Consider the following 17,671-nt stretch of genomic DNA (forward strand, 5'->3'; position numbering starts at 1 on the left):
TTCAAATAACCAAAAGTGAGAGGTTGTAATCTGAATAAGTGGAAAAAGGCCATTCTTGAACATGGGGTGAGACATTCTTACTAATCTGCTATAGAACCTGTTCGGATTTAAGTATAACTTTTGAATGATGGAAGCCTTTAGTGAGAGGTCTAATGCTTCAATATTTAATCTATTTTTGCTAAATTTCTATTAAAACGTATTGTAATGAGATAATTTCTTTCTTTCGGGATATGAAAACCGAGTATGTCCACTTTACCGTCAGACCGTTTTATTGGTAAAGTACACGGTAATGTAAAGGTTGTCTTTTTTTTGTGATCCAATACATAATATAGTACACTTATCATAATTTGGTTGTAATCCAGAGAGGTTAGAAAAAGTATTTAGATCATCTATGAGCCTGTGGGAGGATGCAAATTGTGGATTTAAAAGAAAACATGAATCATCAGCGTACAATGACACCTTTGTTTCTAATTCCTGGATTTCTAGGCCCTTGATGTTATTGTTGGATCTGATTTTAATAGGTAACATTTCGATGGCCATAGTAGATAGGTATGCCGATAGTGGACAACATTGTTTTACTCCTCTTGACAGTTTAAAAATGACTGAGAAGTAGCCATTATTTACTATTTTACACCTAAGGTTACTATATATAATGTTAACCCATTGTATAAGAGATTCTCCAAACTTGAAATATTCCGGGCATTTAATATAAATTCCAGACATACTTTATCAAAAGCCATTTCAAAGTCAGCTATGAATACCATACCTTGTTTGACAGATTTTTCATAGCGTTCTATTGTTACCAGTACTTGTCTGATATTATCTACAATGTATCATCCGTATAAAAAACCTGACTGATTAGGATGAATAATATCCTACAATACCCTTTTAATTCTAAGCGCTATGAACTTTGCTAGAATTGTTGCATCACAACACTGAAGAGTAAGGGTCCTCCAATTTTTTTAATGGACTGGATCTTTATATTTACCACTTGGGTCCTGTTTCAGTAATAATGAAATCAGACTTTCTTGTTGAGTATCTGATAATCTACAATTTTTATCCGTACAACAGAGCATAATTTGCTAATCGAGAGGTGCCGGAACCAAAAGTGAGCTCGAGAGGGGGGTGGGGGAGTTCTGAGGTACCAGAAGCATTACATGCATATGATTTCATTTGCATAGTGCCATAGAGCAGCAGAGTATTGGCATTTTCAGAAGTTGCACACATGGGGTCTGGGAAAAACTTGGCTTTTTATAAATGCATTTCATGCTATTCTACATCATATGGCAGAATCTTTGGCGGAATCTTTTTTAATACCGCACAAATGATCGAAATGGAAGGCTACTTTGACACTGACAAACTGAGATCAATAAAAAACGACCTTGTCTTTAATCCATCAATAGCCTAGGCCTAGGTGTGTGGAGACATATTGTAGGCTACAATATGAAGAGGACATTTTAGTCTTAAAAATGCCAGTTGCACTGATTTACCCAATGATGCGCAGCTCACTCGCTGTTGATGGCCGATGCGTGCATGCCAAAAGTCTCACTCCTTGTTTTATTTTTGTAATATTTGTGTTGTGGAAAAATGACCAGGCAGGAGACGGGAGTACAGTTAGTTTTCGTTTAGTCAAAACCTCTCGTGCTCTACAGTTCCCGGGCACACTAGTGCGCATGTGCATTTCCTATTAGGTGTAGTAACGTAACACTGTCGTAATACATCACTGCTTAGTAACAGCATAGTAACTAATATAAACAGATGTAGATCCCAGATACTACACTCCTCCCCCATAGTGTTTAACTCCCAGAGAACAAGGTAAATATGTTAGGGAACTACTAATGCAATATCTGAACAATGCATTCTTAACATTTTCAACTACTGGGTTGAAGCAGACTTTTCAGAGCCCAGCACAAATCCAGGGGATTATTCTGCCCCGAAGATGGAGTTTGTGTCCTAATAACTAACCCAGGTAATGTCCTTTTTCTTTCCTTTTATCTAGGACATATTAAAGTGTTTGTTTGTTTTACTGTCTGTTACCTTAACCAGCTCAACTCACAGGTCAAGCTTTTGAGGTGCCCTTCGCTGTCGAATAGGATATCTCCGCTCCTCCTGGGCTTCCGGTGGTGGGCCAGGTTCGGGTGGAAGGTCAAGCTCTGTCTCTCCCGTACGTCCACAGTCAGGAGAATAGTCCTGGGGGTCGTTATTGTTCTCTCGGCGTGTCTCTGCTGGGGCGTTGGACCGTAGCAGATGATCCACATGAACGTTGACCTGGCGATGACCAATTTGGACTTGGTAAGTCAAAGGTCCTTTGCGTTGCAAGATCACACCTGAGTTCCACAGGCTCTTGGGGTGTCTGAAATCACGTACCATCACCCTCTCTCCCTCTTTGAATTCTCTGACAGTCTTTGAGTGTCTGTCATGAGCTTTCTTCTGCTGTAGCTGGTGCTTTGCCACAGTGCTTGACAAGTCTGGTTTCAACAATGTCAGGCGGGTACGTGGTTGGCGTCTCAGAAACAGTTCAGCTGGTGTACATTCCGTTACTGTGTGTGGTGTGTTACGGTAAGTAAACAGGAACCGGGGAAGCCTTTGGTGGGTGGGCACAGACTGAACCTCGAGTCTAGTCCAGGCCTTCTTAAAGGTTTGCACGGCTCTCTCCGCTGCTCCGTTTGATGCCGGATGGTAAGGTGGTGACAGGATGTGCCTTACTCCATTGTTCTTGAGAAACATTTCAAAATCGTTTGACGTGAAAGGAGGGCCATTGTCCGATACGAGCTCCTTGACTAGTCCAAAGGATGCGAACAGGTGTCTGAGAAGATTGATGGTCTTCTCAGCTTTGGTCAGTTGAGTAGGGAACACTTCCATCCACTTGGAATGGACATCGACGACAACAAGGAAATATTGCTTGTCAATCTCGGCGTAATCCACATGGATGCGTTCCCAAGGTGTCGCAGCCCAGGACCATGGATGAAGAGCTGCAGCAGCAGGCTTGTTGCGAACAGCTTCACAAGGTGAGCAGTGGCCTACATGCTGTTGAATGTCCTGATCCAGTCCAGGCCACCACAGATAACTGCGAGCGAGTGCTTTCATTCGAGTGATCCCTGGATGTCCCTCATGCAGGTCAGATAGCAGTCTCCTCTGGAATTTGTGAGGTACCACCACCCTTGATCCCCACAGAACACATCCTTGATCAGTGGACAACTGTTCTTTCTTGTCGATGAATGGACGAAGGTTATCGTCATTTACGAAGGTTGGCCAACCTCCTAATGTTAAGTCCAAGACTTTGGAAAGCACTGGATCTTTCCTTGTTTCCTCTGCTATGTCTGAAGCAGATATGGGCAGTTCGTCAATGAGAGAGATCTGGAAGACTGCTCTATCATCTTCACTGTCGGAGTCACTATTGCATGGTAGTCTTGATAGTGCATCTGCATTTGCGTGATCACTGGATCGTCTGTACTCAATCTCGTAGTCGTAGGCTAACAATATCAGAGCCCAACGTTGCATTCGAAGTGCAGCAAGGGTTGGTATAGCTGATTTTGGTCCAAGGATGGCCAACAGAGGCTTGTGTTCTGTCAGCAGTTGGAACTTCCTTCCGTACAGGTATTTGTGAAACTTCTTCACTCCGAATATTATGCTCAGCGCTTCCTTCTCAATTTGAGCATAATTTTTCTCACTTGGTGACAGAGTCCGTGATGCAAATGCAATAGGGTGTTCTTCACCTGACGATAGAACATGTGAGATGACGGCTCCTACTCCGTATGGAGATGCATCACACGCGAGTCTCAGCTTCATCTCTGTGTTGTAGTGGGCAAGCCACTTGCTCTTTAGCAGACGCTGTTTGCAAGTCTTGAATGCTTCTTCGCATTGTGGGGACCAATTCCACTTTGTATCGGCCTGCAGCAGTTGGTGAAGCGGATGCAACAATGTGGACAAGTTTGCTACAAACTTTCCGTAATAGTTCAGGAGCCCCAAAAATGACCTCAGCTCTGAGATATTTGTGGGTGCTGGTGCGTTTACGATTGCTTCCACCTTGCTGTTGGTTGGGTGCAGGCCTTGTGCATCAATCTTGTATCCGAGATACTCCACTGAGTCCTGGAGAAACTCACACTTGCTGCGTTTCATTCTCACTCCGTATTTCTCCAGTCTTGACATCACTTTGTCCAGCACTACAAGGTGCTCTCCAATGGTTGGTGCTGACACGAGGATGTCGTCCATGAAGCACACAACGTTGTCTATACCGTCCAAGATCTGATCCATTGTGTGTTGGAATATCGCTGGAGCTGTCGAGATTCCGTAGGCCAAGCGATTGAATCTGAATAGCCCCTTGTGTGTATTGATGGTCAGATACTGTTCTGACTCCGGATCCAGCTTCAGTTGCTGATAAGCGAATGCCAGGTCCAGCTTACTGAAAACCTTCCCACCAGCTAGAGTGGCAAACAGATCTTCAGCGTTTGGTAGTGGATATTCCTCTGGTAGTATGCAGCGATTTACTGTGACCTTGTAGTCACCGCACATTCTGACGGTCTTGTCTTTCTTTGGGACTACAACAATCGGAGCGGCCCAGTCGCTCCTCGCTACTTTCGTGATTATGTTATTCTTCTGTAGGCGGTCCAGTTCCTTCTCTACTGCTTCCTTAAGAGCATAGGGAACTGGACATGGTTTGTGAAAGATAGGCTTGGTTCCTTCTTGCACTCTGACTTTTGCTGTGAAGTCTTGTATTTCGCCGTAGCCATCTTTGAAAAGTTCTTTGTGCTTCTCCAGCATGTTAGTGAGTGTAGCCTGACTCACTGGTTTGTCCTTTCTCAGACTGAAGATTTCTCCCCAGTTCAACTTGATCTTTTGTAGCCAGTTTCTGCCTAGCAAGGCTGATTTTTCTCCTTTAACAATGACAAGCGGTAGCGTCCACTCCTTCCCCTCATACCGGACTGGTACCTGGATCTGCCCTAACACAGGAATAGTGTCACCAGTGTATGAAGAAAGGCAGATGGACGCTGGCTGAAGAGGGCACTCTTTCAGTTTTTCTTTGTAGAGTCTCTCTGGAACCAGAGATACAGACGCTCCGGAGTCCAGCTGCATTTTTACCGGTTTTCCCGCTAACTCCATGTTGAGATAGATTCCATATTTTTGTTGTTGAGCTGTGTACACTGTGAACAGTTCCAATACTGTTTCAGTTGTACCTTCCTCTTCTTGTGCTGCGTCTGACACTTTGTGCGCTCTTGCTGTGCGTTTTGAGGCTTTACACACTTTCTGTAAATGTCCAACCTTTCCACAATTGTGGCACTTTACATTTTGGAATCGACATTCACTGTGCTGATGATTATCTCCCCCACATCTGTAGTAACTTGGCTTAGACCTTTGAGATGTGGGCTGCTTTGTTCTTGTGTAACCTTGAGGACGGGACTGAGAAAAGTGTGACTTTTGTGAGCCTTTTTCACCACGTGCATCACTGACCTTGTGAACACCTTTCTGACGTTCTGCATATCCCGATAGCTCAATAGTATCCCTGTGGGCAAGCTCGAGTCCAAGTGCGATATCACAGGCTTTCCGAAAGGTCAGGTCCTTCTCTGACAGAAGCCTTCTGTGATATGATTCACCTGTGAGACCACATACAAACTTGTCTCGAAGAGCATCATCAAGAAATTGTGCAAACTCACATGTACTTGCCAGCCTTTTCAAAGCAAGGATGTAGTCAGCCACGGTTTCCCCTTGACTCTGGTGACGTTGGTAAAATCTGAAACGTTCTGCAATGAGAATTGGCTTAGGCTTGAAATGCCTTGAAAGAGTTTCAGTCAGTTCTGCATAGTTCAACTCCACTGCTTTTATTGGTTCAATGAGACCTTTCAGCAATCCATACTCAGTTGGACCCAAAACACTGAGAAATACGTCTGCTTTCTTTTCATCTTTGATTTCATTTGCAGCCAGCCAACGCTCAAAACGCTCCAAATAGGAATCAAAATCCTCTTTTGTAGCCTCAAACTCTGGTACTCGACCAATGGTTGCCATTTTCACAGTTAATTGTTCAGTTTCCTTATTCCTTGTATTCTTTAATTGTCCTCTAATTCTTCACTTCAGAAGTTTCTGCAATTACTTCGTTCACTGCACTCATTTGTAATAATGTACACACCGTGTTACGTTCCTTCTTCCTTTTTTTTTTCTTCTTGACAATATTTCTCCACTGAGATCGCCTAATTTCAATGGGTTCAATTAGTTTTTTTTATTTATTTAACCACCAGAGGGCAGTGTCGCTATTCTGGACTCCAATAGTCTCGCTACTTGGCAGCTCCTGAACACTGTACCTGCTAGCAGTGCTTAGCCTTTTTTTACTGGCGAAAGAAAATAAAAAATAACTGACGAATTACATAATTATTTTGAGTTTCATTACTCACGCAACATTCTCCCCTTCAAGCAATGTCCGTTAAAGAAGTTTAATCACCTCGTCGCCACTGTAATATTTGTGTTGTGGAGAAATGACCAGGCAGGAGACGGGAGTACAGTTAGTTTTCGTTTAGTCAAAACCTCTCGTGCTCTACAGTTCCCGGCACACTAGTGCACATGTGCATTTCCTATTAGGTGTAGTAACGTAACACTGTCGTAATACATCACTGCTTAGTAACAGCATAGTAACTAATATAAACAGATGTAGATCCCAGATACTACAATTTTGTATAACAATATTTGGAAGTTGATCAACTATTTTGGTAGCCTACAGCATAGAGTCTTTTCAGCAGTAGCCTTTTGCTTTCCAACCTGTGTTTTCCCTTGATTGTATTTTAAATATTGCGAAAAGCCTGTTTTGTCTGCATGCTGTTTGTGTCACTGACAGATTTGCCGCACGTTCCCGACTGTAGGCTATTCCTTGTTATTGGTCTACAATCCACAGCTAGACTATTTTTAAAATAAGCTATGTATCCTCTGTGGCTAAATTATAGTCCTTCTCGTGGTGTAGTAGGCTATTCTGAATGATTCCGTTACTTTCTGAACAGACAGCAGTTATTCTAGAACTTTGGCAAATGTATTTCAATTTATTAGGGGTGCTGCAGTTCCTTGATTCTATGATTCTATAAGGAAATAAATGATGATGTCAACGCTGGAGGATGAGAGTTACAGGTTCATGTCTATCAGGGCAGAGAGGGAGAGATCATAGAAAGTGAATCTCATTTTAGTTATGTAAGAGATACAGGCACGCTTCTCACACAATCACAGCCACGCACTGGTCTCACACATAGGCCTACAGTAGGATACAATGCCTGTGCAGAAAATCTACTTTTTAACATTACGTTTTTTTGTGGGGGCAGGAGAATTAATGAAGAGGCAACTTGAATGAACAATTATTTTTCATGCCACAAGAGTTGCCGGATCCGACCAAATAGCTTCTTGAACAAAACAGTCCAAAACGGAGAGGTGCCAGGATCCGGCTCAAATTAAGCACTAATTGAATTATTTTATAAGCCATAAAACGCCCTCTCCCTATCCACTCACGATACAACGTGTATCGATTGACTTGCGTTGTTATTGTTCGCGGCTTGTGTCTATTTAATATCGATGGATATTTCACGTTCTCCTGTCAGACGAGTAACAACATGAATTGGTGCATGAGTCAGAAATAATGAAGTGCGACTCGAGTTTTGCCATCAGCTCAGTGGAGTTCTCTGCTGCTGTTTCTCTCTCTCTGAGACTAACCAACAGATGCAGGCACCATCAGTCCAGTAAAGAAACAATTGATATTTTACCAGTGTGAACCAGTGTGACCGCACGTTTTGAAATATAATTTTAAAACTGTTTGAGAAGAACATTGGCAAGGCAATTCAAGAATAGCCTACTGCACAAACCTCATTGTTACATAACTTTTAAATTTTTAATAGGTTAATGTTGCAAATGCTTACGTCAGAAAAGGTTGGTGACCACAGGGCTAGGGCATCACGAAGATATTCCCTACGCTGGATTGATGGCAGATTTTAGGAACTGAAAATTGAATATGTTGGGGCTGCCCGTTGTGGGGGCTGCACACTGCGTTAATTCGGCCATTCTGTGGCTCTGGGGGGATTTTCCGAGTGCGGGCTGAACTGAAATGTGACGCTTCGCATTGGATCCGATCGTGGATCTGGTGACATTTCTAAGAAGCTCCGGAGACAGGATTTCTTTGGAGGGGTGGATTGTGGATTTTGCTCAATGGGAAAGTTCATTTCTTGATCTTAGAATCAATGTTGTCACAGTTGCTTCTTGTTGAAGCGTATGGGTATTGGCTAGTAAATATCCTAAACCTAGCCAGCTAGACAGATAGCCGCAAGTTAAAACCAGAGAGAGAGGGAGGAGAGAATTCACTTTCTGTTTCATCTGCTGCTGGCTTGCTAATGTTCACTCAGATACGTTTTTCCACATGTAATTGATGAAATTAAATGTTTATTCTACAAAGATAGTAATAAATATGTTGTGAATATTGTAGAACAATCCTCTCAGCTGTTTTCCATTAAAAAAAAGTGCACACCAGTTTACCATGTACAGTAGGCTACAATCAATATGTTCCTCCACCGCGTGAGTCAGAAATTGTGATCTTGCGTTCAGAGCTTTCCAGCGGTCTTCGTGGTTTTATATGCAGGGAGCATAAATTGTACAATTCTATACTAACAAATACTTTTTCAAGCTGGAACCCATGTATATTAGTTCATATACAGCACCAACTAAATACATACAGTTGAAGTCGGAAGTTTACATACACCTTAGCCAAATACATTTAAACTCAGTTTTTCACAATTCCTGGCATTTAATCCTTGCAAAAAGCCCTGTTTTAGGTCAGTTAGGATCACCACTTTATTTTAATCCACCAGAAACGACATAACAAATATTCCAACAAATATTATGGTTAAACTCAAATATACTAATTGATAAAATTGGTCTAATCTTTGTAAATTATATCATAAATAGGACTGGTGGAGTTATGTCACACACGCAGCTAACAAAAATATATGGAAATGTCTGCTCGTCTCAAAATGACAACCAATTGCAACATTACTGCAAAAATGGAAGAGGCAAGTGGAAGGGGGAGAAAGTAAGGAACTTGTCTCTTGGCCATGCATTAAAGACCAAAATTGGCTTAAGAAATTTTTGATAAATAAAAAAGTATTCCAGTTTCATTTAAGGACCAAAAATTGACAGCTGTGCCTTTGTTTAGTACTGTCCATACTTAGCTTGTTTTTCGTCGCAGATTCAGGAATGGCTGAAGAATTGCAACATTTACCTGGAGTTAACTCTGCAAATAGTACTGCTAGGTGATTTAAAAAGTAATAGTCAATCGGTTAATAATATAATAATACTCTTAGCAAAAATGGTAATCTTTCATTTACAATATGTAGAATCTATGAGAATAGAAAGGTTCAGAAATGTTGTGAAACACCACAGCACAGTTGAAAAAATATATGGCAAATAGGAATCAAAACTGGTTGGTGTTCAAAGATAGACAGGAGGGGTTGATGGTAGCTGAAAGATGGGGTTAAAACAAACAAAATAAAACTATTGTAAACTACACTGTGTCTGTAAAATGTATATAGTGTGTATAAGCTGGAAGTTGAAGCCTAAGAGTAGTTGTGCATTAGTTTACTCCAGTTAGGGGAGAACTAATCATGGCGCCGACAGAGATGTTCGCCTCACTTCGCGTTCTTAGGAAACTATGCAGTATTTCGTTTTTTTATGTATTATTTCTTACACTGTTACCCCAGGAAATCTTAAGTCTTATTACATACAGCCGGGAAGAACTACGTCAATTCACCAACATTACAACCAGGAATACAACTTTCCTGAAGCGGATCCTCTGTTTGGACCACCACCCAGGGAAATGGATCGGATCCCAGTAGGCGACCCAAAACAACGGCGCCGCAGAAGGGGCAGACGGAGAGGTCTTCTGGTCAGGCTCTGTAGACTGGCACATCGCTCACCGCTCCCGAGTATACTACTCGCCAATGTCCAGTCTCTTGACAACAAGGTAGACAAAATTCGAGCAAGGGTTGCCTTCCAGAGAGACATCAGAGATTGTAACATTCTCTGTTTCACAGAAACATGGCTCTCTCGGGATACGTTATCAGAGTCGGTACAGCCACCCGGTTTCTTCACGCATCACGCTGACAGAAACAAACATCTCTCTGGTAAGAAGAAGGACTTAAGATTTCCTGGGGTAACCGTGTATGCCTTATGATTAACGAGTTGTGGTGTGATCATAACAACATACAGGAACTCAAGTCCTTTTGTTCACCTGACCTAGAATTCCTTACAATCAAATGCCAACCGCATTATCTACCAAGAAAATTCTCTTCAATTATAATCACAACTGTTAATCCCCCCCAAGCAGACACCTCGACAGCCCTGAAAGAACTTCATTGGACTCTATGTAAACTGGAAACCACATATCCTGAGGCTGCATTTATTGTAGCTGGGGATTTTAACAAAGCTAATCTGAAAACAAGGCTCCCTAAATTTTATCAGCATATCGAATGCGCGACCCGGGCTGGCAGCATTCTGGATCATTGCTACTCTAACTTCCGCGACGCATACAAAGCCCACCCTCGCCCTCCTTTCGGCAAATCTGACCACGACTCCATTTTGTTGCTCCCAGCCTATAGACAGAAACTAAAACAGGAAACACCCGTGCTCAGGTCTGTTCAACGCTGGTCCGACCAATCTGATTCCACACTTCAAGATTGCTTCAATCACGTGGACTGGGATATGTTCCGGATACCCTCAGACAACAACATCGATGTATAAGCTGATTCGGTGAGCAAGTTTATTAGCAAGTGCATCGGTGATGTTGTACCCACGGTGACTATTAAAACCTTCCCCAACCAGAAACCGTGGATTGATGGCAGCATTCGCCCAAAACTGAAAGCACGAACCACTGTTTCATGGCAAGGCAACCGGAAACATGACCGAATACAAACAGTGTAGCTATTCCCTCCGCAAGGCAATCAAACAAGCTAAGCGTCAGTATAGAGACAAAGTAGAGTCGCAATTCAATGGCTCAGACACGAGACATATGTGACAGGGTCTACAGTCAATCACGGATTACAAAAATAAAACCAGCCCTGTCTTTGTTCACTTTGAGGACAATACAGTGCCACTGACACGGCCGCTACCAAAACCCGTGGTCTCTCCTTCACCACAGCCAACGTGAGTGAAACATTTAAACGTGTTAACCCTCGCAAGGCTGCCGGCCCAGACGGCATCCCTAGCCGCGTCCTCAGAGCATGCGCAGACCAGCTGGCTGGTGTGTTTACGGACATATTCAATCAATCCCTATCCCAGTCTGCTGTTCCCACATGCTTCAAGAGGGCCACCATTGGTCCTCTTCCCAAGAAAGCTAAGGTAACTGAGCTAAATGACTATCGCCCCGTAGCACTCCCTTCCGTCATCATGAAGTGCTTTGAGAGACTAGTCAAGGATCATATCACCTCCACCCTACCTGACACCCTAGACCCACTCCAATTTGCTTATCGCCCCAATAGGTCCACAGACGACGCAATCGCAATCACACTGCACACTGCCCTAACCCATCTGGACAAGAGGAATACCTATGTAAGAATGCTGTTCATCGATTACAGCTAAGCATTTAACACCATAGTACCCTCCAAACTCGTCATTAAGCTCGAGACCCTGGGTCTCGACCCCGCCCTGTGCAACTGGGTCCTGGACTTTCTGATGGGCAGCCCCCAGGTGGTGAGGGTAGGAAACAACATCTCCACCCCGCTGATCCTCAACACTGGGGCTCCACAAGGGTGCGTTCTCAGCCCTCTCCTGTACTCCCTCTTCACCCAGGACTGCGTGGCCAAGCACGCCTCCAACTCAATCATCAAGTTTTCAGACGACACTACAGTGGTAGGCTTGATTACCAACAACGACGAGACGTCCTACAGGGAGGAGGTGAGGGCCCTCGGAGTGTGGTGTCAGGATAATAACCTAAGGAGATGATTGTGGGCTTCAGGAAACAGCAGAGGGAGCACCCCCCTATCCACATCGACGGGACAGTAGTGGAGAAGGTGGAAAGTTTTAAGTTCCTCGGCGTACACATCACAGACCAACTGAAATGGTCCACCCACACAGACAGCGTGGTGAAGAAGGCGCAACAGCGCCTCTTCAACCTCAGGAGGCTGAAGAAATTTGGCTTGTCACCGAAAACCCTCACAAACTTTTACAGATGCACAACCGAGAGCATCCTGTCGTACTGTATCACCGCCTGGTACGGCAACTGCTCCGCCCACAACTGTAAGGCGCTCCAGAGGGTAGTGAGGTCTGCACAACGCATCACCGGGGGTAAACTACATGCCCTCCAGGACACCTACACCACCTGATGTCACAGGAAGGCCAACAAGATCATCAAGGACAACAACCACCCGAGCCACTGCCTGTTCAACCCGCTATCATCCAGAAGGCGGAGTCAGTACAGGTGCATCAAAGCTGGGACCGAGAGACTGAAAAACAGCTTCTATCTCAAGGCCATCAGACTGTTAAACAGCCATCACCAACATTGAGTGGCTGCTGCCAACATACTGACTCAAATCTCTAGCCACTTTTCTAATTAAAAATTGGATGTAATAAATGTATCACTAGTCACTTTAAACAATGCCACTTTATATAATGTTTACATACCCTACATTACTTATCTCATATGTATATACTCTACTCTATACCATCTACTGCATCTTGCCTATGCTGCATGGCCATTGATCGTCCATATATTTATATGTACATATTCTTATTCATTCCTTTACACTTGTGTGTATAAAGTAGTTGTGAAATTGTTAGATTACTTGTTAGATATTACTGTACGGTCGGAACGAGAAGCACAAGCATTTCGCTACACTCACATTAACATCTGCTAACCATGTGTATGTGACCAAAAATATTTGATTTGATTTGATTTGACACTAGGGTTAGGGGAAAATAATATAGGAAAATGTATTACGAAAAAGGTATATATATATTTACAAACAATGATGTGGGGGATTGGAAATGATGCAGACAATTAAGCTGATGGAAGCCACAATCCATCTGCAATATATATATATATAATAAGTAAGCAATGTGTTGAATAAAGTGTTGACAGTGCTGAATAAAATCTTAAACATGAACTCACTCATAAAAACAGCAGCTCTTTGCTGTATTTGTCAGTCTTTCTCTCTAGTGATGTTTTTTAAAGATTTGAGATCTCACACAGTAGAGTTGACTATCGACTTCGCTGTGGGCTCGTGAAAGCTGCAGACCAATGACATTCCGTATTTTCTGCAGACACTGGGATCTGAGCTATCTGATTGACCAGCGGTAGGCCAATCTGTGCACTTCATTTGGTCTCAGTGTCTGCCGGGTTGGTGCGGTTTGTACTTTCAGACGCAATAACATGGTTAAAAATCCATGGCACCTGAATCACGTGCTGCTACCGCAAACAACACAAAACGAATAAAAAATAGGAAAGGAAGGGTATCGTTGGGCTTTTTACAGAAGTGTTTTGGCGATTGACTAAGAAAGCCTTGGAGACCACTGCCCTAGTCCATTTAGAATAAAATTGTACTGATGTCGCATCAACACGCGCAGATCCCTCCGACAAGTCATCCACGCACATAGTCTTGGCACCAGCCATAGGGCTCTACACAGTAACAGTGACCTCTGGCGTAGCCAAAACTACTCTTTCCCAAAAGCTTGTACTAAACTTAGCAAAAAATAAACGTTCTCTCACTGTCAACTGTGTTTATTTTCAGCAAACTTAACATGTGTAAATATTTGTATGAACACAATAAGATTCATCAACTGAGACATAAACTGAACACGTTCCACAGACATGTGACTAACAGAAATGGAACAATGTGTCCCTGAACAAAGGGGGGTCAAAATCAAAAGTAACAGTTAGTATCTGGTGTGGCCACCAGCTGCATTAATAAGTACTGCAGTGCATCTCCTCCTCATGGACTGCACCAGATTTGCCAGTTCTTGCTGTGAAATGTTACCCTACTCTTCCACCAAGGCACCTGCAAGTTCCCAGGCAATTCTGGGGGGATTGGCCCTAGCCCTCACCCTCCGATCCAACAGGTCCCAGACGTACTCAATGGGATTGAGATCCGGGCTCTTTGCTGGCCATGGCAGAACACTGACATTCCTGTCTTGCAGGAAATCACGCACAGAACGAGCAGTATGGCTGGTGGCATTGTCATGCTGGAGGGTCATGTCAGGATGAGCCTGCAGGAAGGGTACCACATGAGGGAGGAGGATGTCTTCCCTGTAACGCACAACGTTGAGATTGCCTGCAATGACAACAAGCTCTGTCCGATGATGCTGTGACACACCGCCCCAGACCATGACGGACCCTCCACCTCCAAATCGGTCCCGCTCCAGAGTACTCATTCCTTCGACGATAAACGCAAATCCGACCATCAGCCCTGGTAAGACAAAACCGCGACTAGTCAGCGAAGAGCACCTTTTGCCAGTCCTGTCTGGTCCAGCGACGGTGGGTTTGTGCCCATAGGCGACGTTGTTGCCGGTGATGTCTGGTGAGGACCTGCCTTACAACAGGCCTACAAGCCCTCAGTCCAGCCTCTCTCAGCCTATTGCGGACAGTCTGAACACTGATGGAGGGATTGTGCGTTCCCGTTGTAACTCGTTGCCATCCTGTACCTGTCGCGCAGGTGTGATGTTCGGATGTACCGATCCTGTGCAGGTGTTGCTACACGTGGTCTGCCACTGAGAGGACGATCAGCTGTCCGTCCTGTCTCCCTGTAGCGCTGTCTTAGGCGTCTCACAGTACGGACATTGCAATTTATTGCCCTGGCCACATCTGCAGTCCTCATGCCTCCTTGCAGCATGCCTAAGGCACATTCACACAGATGAGTAGGGATCCTGGGCATCTTTCTTTGGTGTTTTTCAGAGTCAATAGAAAGGCCTCTTTAGTGTCCTAAGTTTTCATAACTGTGACCTTAATTGCCTACCGTCTGTAAGCTGTTAGTGTCTTAACAACCGTTCCACAGGTGCATGTTCATTAATTGTTTATAGTTCATTGAACAAGCATGGGAAACAGTGTTTAAACCCTTTACAATGAAGATCTGTGAAGTTATTTGGATTTTTACTAATTATCTTTGAAAGACAGGGGCCTAAAAAAGGGATGTTTATTTTTTTGCTGAGTTTATGTATAGTATGATAGCACCAGCAGTTAGCTACCAACAGCTGGCAGACATGTTAACATTTGGTTAGTTTTATCAGTGTTATTTAGATGGAAGTCGTGAGCTAAATGCAGTAGCTCTATAGCTAGATAACGTTAGCATAGAGGTATAGTAGCTCTTTCACTTACCCGGTTCACTTCCATGCTCACTGAAGCCTGTGATAATGCTCGGGTGATAAAGCACGCTCAAATCCGCCCGCCTCATTCTTACAAATTTTGCCCACTTTTTACAACGTTTTTCAATCCCTGTGTGACCATGATCTGCTTTAGAGAAAACGTCATTACAATACTATAGCAATTGATTTAAGAGTTTTTAATTCGAGTTTTGTTTGGGTGCCCTTAGTTACTATTCTTCGTCTCGGGTCTAACAGCGCCCGTGCCAATATATCCTCCAAAACAGTGGCTTCTCGGGACTTATCACTTAATTATACACTGAGTATACAAAACATTAGGAATGCCTTCCTAATATTGAGTTACACACCCTTTTGCCCTCAGAACAGCCTCAATTGGTTGGGACATTGACTCAATGTGTTAAAAGCGTTCCAAAGAGCAGGTTTCTTTATGCTTTGTATACTCAGTGTATTACTCTTTAAATACACAATATAAGTATACAGTGCATTCAGAAAGGATTCAGACCCCTTGACTTTTTCCACATTTTGTTACGTTACAGTCTTATTCTAAAATGTATTAAATCAATGTTTTCCTCATCAATCTACACACAATATCGCATAATGACAAAGCAAAAACAGGTTAAGAAATTTTAGCAAATGTATTAAATAAAAAACTGAAATACCTTATTTGTACAAGTATTCAGACCCTTTGCTATGAGACTCGAAATTGAGCTCAGGTGCATCCTGTTTCCATTGATCATCCTTGAGATGTCTACAATTTGATTGGAGTCCACCTGTGGTAATTTCAATTGATTGGACATGATTTGGAAAGGCACACACCTGTTTATATAATGTCCCACAATTGACAGTGCATGTCAGAGCAAAAAACAAGTCATGATGCCAAAGGAATTGTCCGTAGAGCTCTGAGACAGGATTGTGTCGAGGCACAGATCTGGGGAAGGGTATCAAAAAAATGTCTGCAGCATTGAAGGTCCCCAAGAACACAGTGGCATCCATCATTCTTACATGAAAGAAGTTTGGAACCACCAAGACTCTTCCAAACTGAGAAATTGGGGTAGAAGGGCCTTGGTCAGGGAGGTGACCAAGAACCCGATGGTCACTCTAATAGAGCTCCAGAGTTCCTCTGTGGAGATGGGAGAACCTTCCAGAAGGACAATCATCTCTGAAGCACTCCACCAATCAGGCCTTTACGGTAGAGTGGCCAGACGGAAGCCACTCCTCAGTAAAAGGCAAATGACAGCCTGCTTGTGATGAGTGATGAAGCTTAAAAATCATTATTTAACCCGTCTCCTCCCCTTCATCTACACTGATTGAAGTGGATTTAACAAGTGACATCAATAATGGATCATAGCTTTCACCTGGATTCACCTGGTCAGTCTATGTCATGGAAAGAGCAGGTGTTCCTAATGTTTTGTACGCTCAGCCTATATCTATAGCTATAGCTAGAACGATTGTATATGGTGTGGTATAAATGTTTAGCAGTGTATATTAACCACACTGCTAGCATTATGCTTAACCCTAACCTTAAATTAAGACCAAAAAGCAAATTTTTGTTTTTTATACATTTTTACGATATAGCCAATTTTGACTTTGTGGCTTTGGTAACTAGTGACAACCATTGAGGGATGAGCGCCGTGTATGAGTGATGCGATCTGACGCAAGACAAAGGGGTAACAATAAAACACGTGCATATGTTTTGTTTGTGTGTGTGTGTGTGTGACAGAACGAAATGTGAAATATAGCCTATGTTTATTCCAGTACCTGCCACAAAGCATTACAGTAAGGTACGTGTAGCTGTGTGTGCCTCTGTACATATGAACTACTGTTTATACGTGTTGCTTTCCTCACGTGAAACCTGCCACAAAGCATTATGTGTACTATACGTTCATGCGTGCTTCTGTACATATAAACTAAATGTGTCTATTCCAGTATACCTGCCACGAAGCAGACCCTCCACATGCCGGAGTGCAGGGCCATCCTGACCTCCATGCTCTGGTTCTGCTGCAGAATGACGCCCTCCTCCATCAGCAGCCAGTAGTCTGTGGACACAGCCACGCCCACCAGGAGCAGGCCGCACGCCCCAAACACCGAGGACAGGAGTGTGAGTGCCCGCGTGCTGAACATGCTCATCTGAGGAAGGGAGGAGAGAGGATAAGAAAGAAGAGAGAGGAGGTGAGCGGACAGGTGAGGTTTGGGGTCGAGTCTATTTCAGTTCAGCTAATTCGGCAGATGAATGGAAAGCCTGGTTGAAATGGAGTTGGCCTCTCCCCTGGTGGGTTTTCTCATCAAAATAACTCAACAGAGATGATTTTACAGTAGAGGAACCACTTGGTTAGTTTTATCACTTGGTTAGTTT

The 17,671-nt window shown here is 43.4% G+C and overlaps 1 protein-coding gene across 1 annotated transcript in view; it reads right to left on the bottom strand.

The window, feature by feature from the left end:
• Window positions 1–17,445, bottom strand: part of LOC120022725 (voltage-dependent calcium channel gamma-7 subunit-like) — a 30,559-nt gene extending 13,114 nt beyond the window's left edge. Inside the window, exon 1 of the mRNA XM_038966714.1 lies at window positions 17,250–17,445. Within this exon, the coding sequence (XP_038822642.1) occupies window positions 17,250–17,445 (196 nt within the window). The remainder of the gene's footprint in view (window positions 1–17,249) is intronic.
• Between the last annotated feature and the right edge of the window lie 226 nt (window positions 17,446–17,671).

The sequence above is a fragment of the Salvelinus namaycush genome, chromosome 27 (genome assembly GCF_016432855.1).
Source record: "Salvelinus namaycush isolate Seneca chromosome 27, SaNama_1.0, whole genome shotgun sequence".
Taxonomy (NCBI): domain Eukaryota; kingdom Metazoa; phylum Chordata; class Actinopteri; order Salmoniformes; family Salmonidae; genus Salvelinus; species Salvelinus namaycush.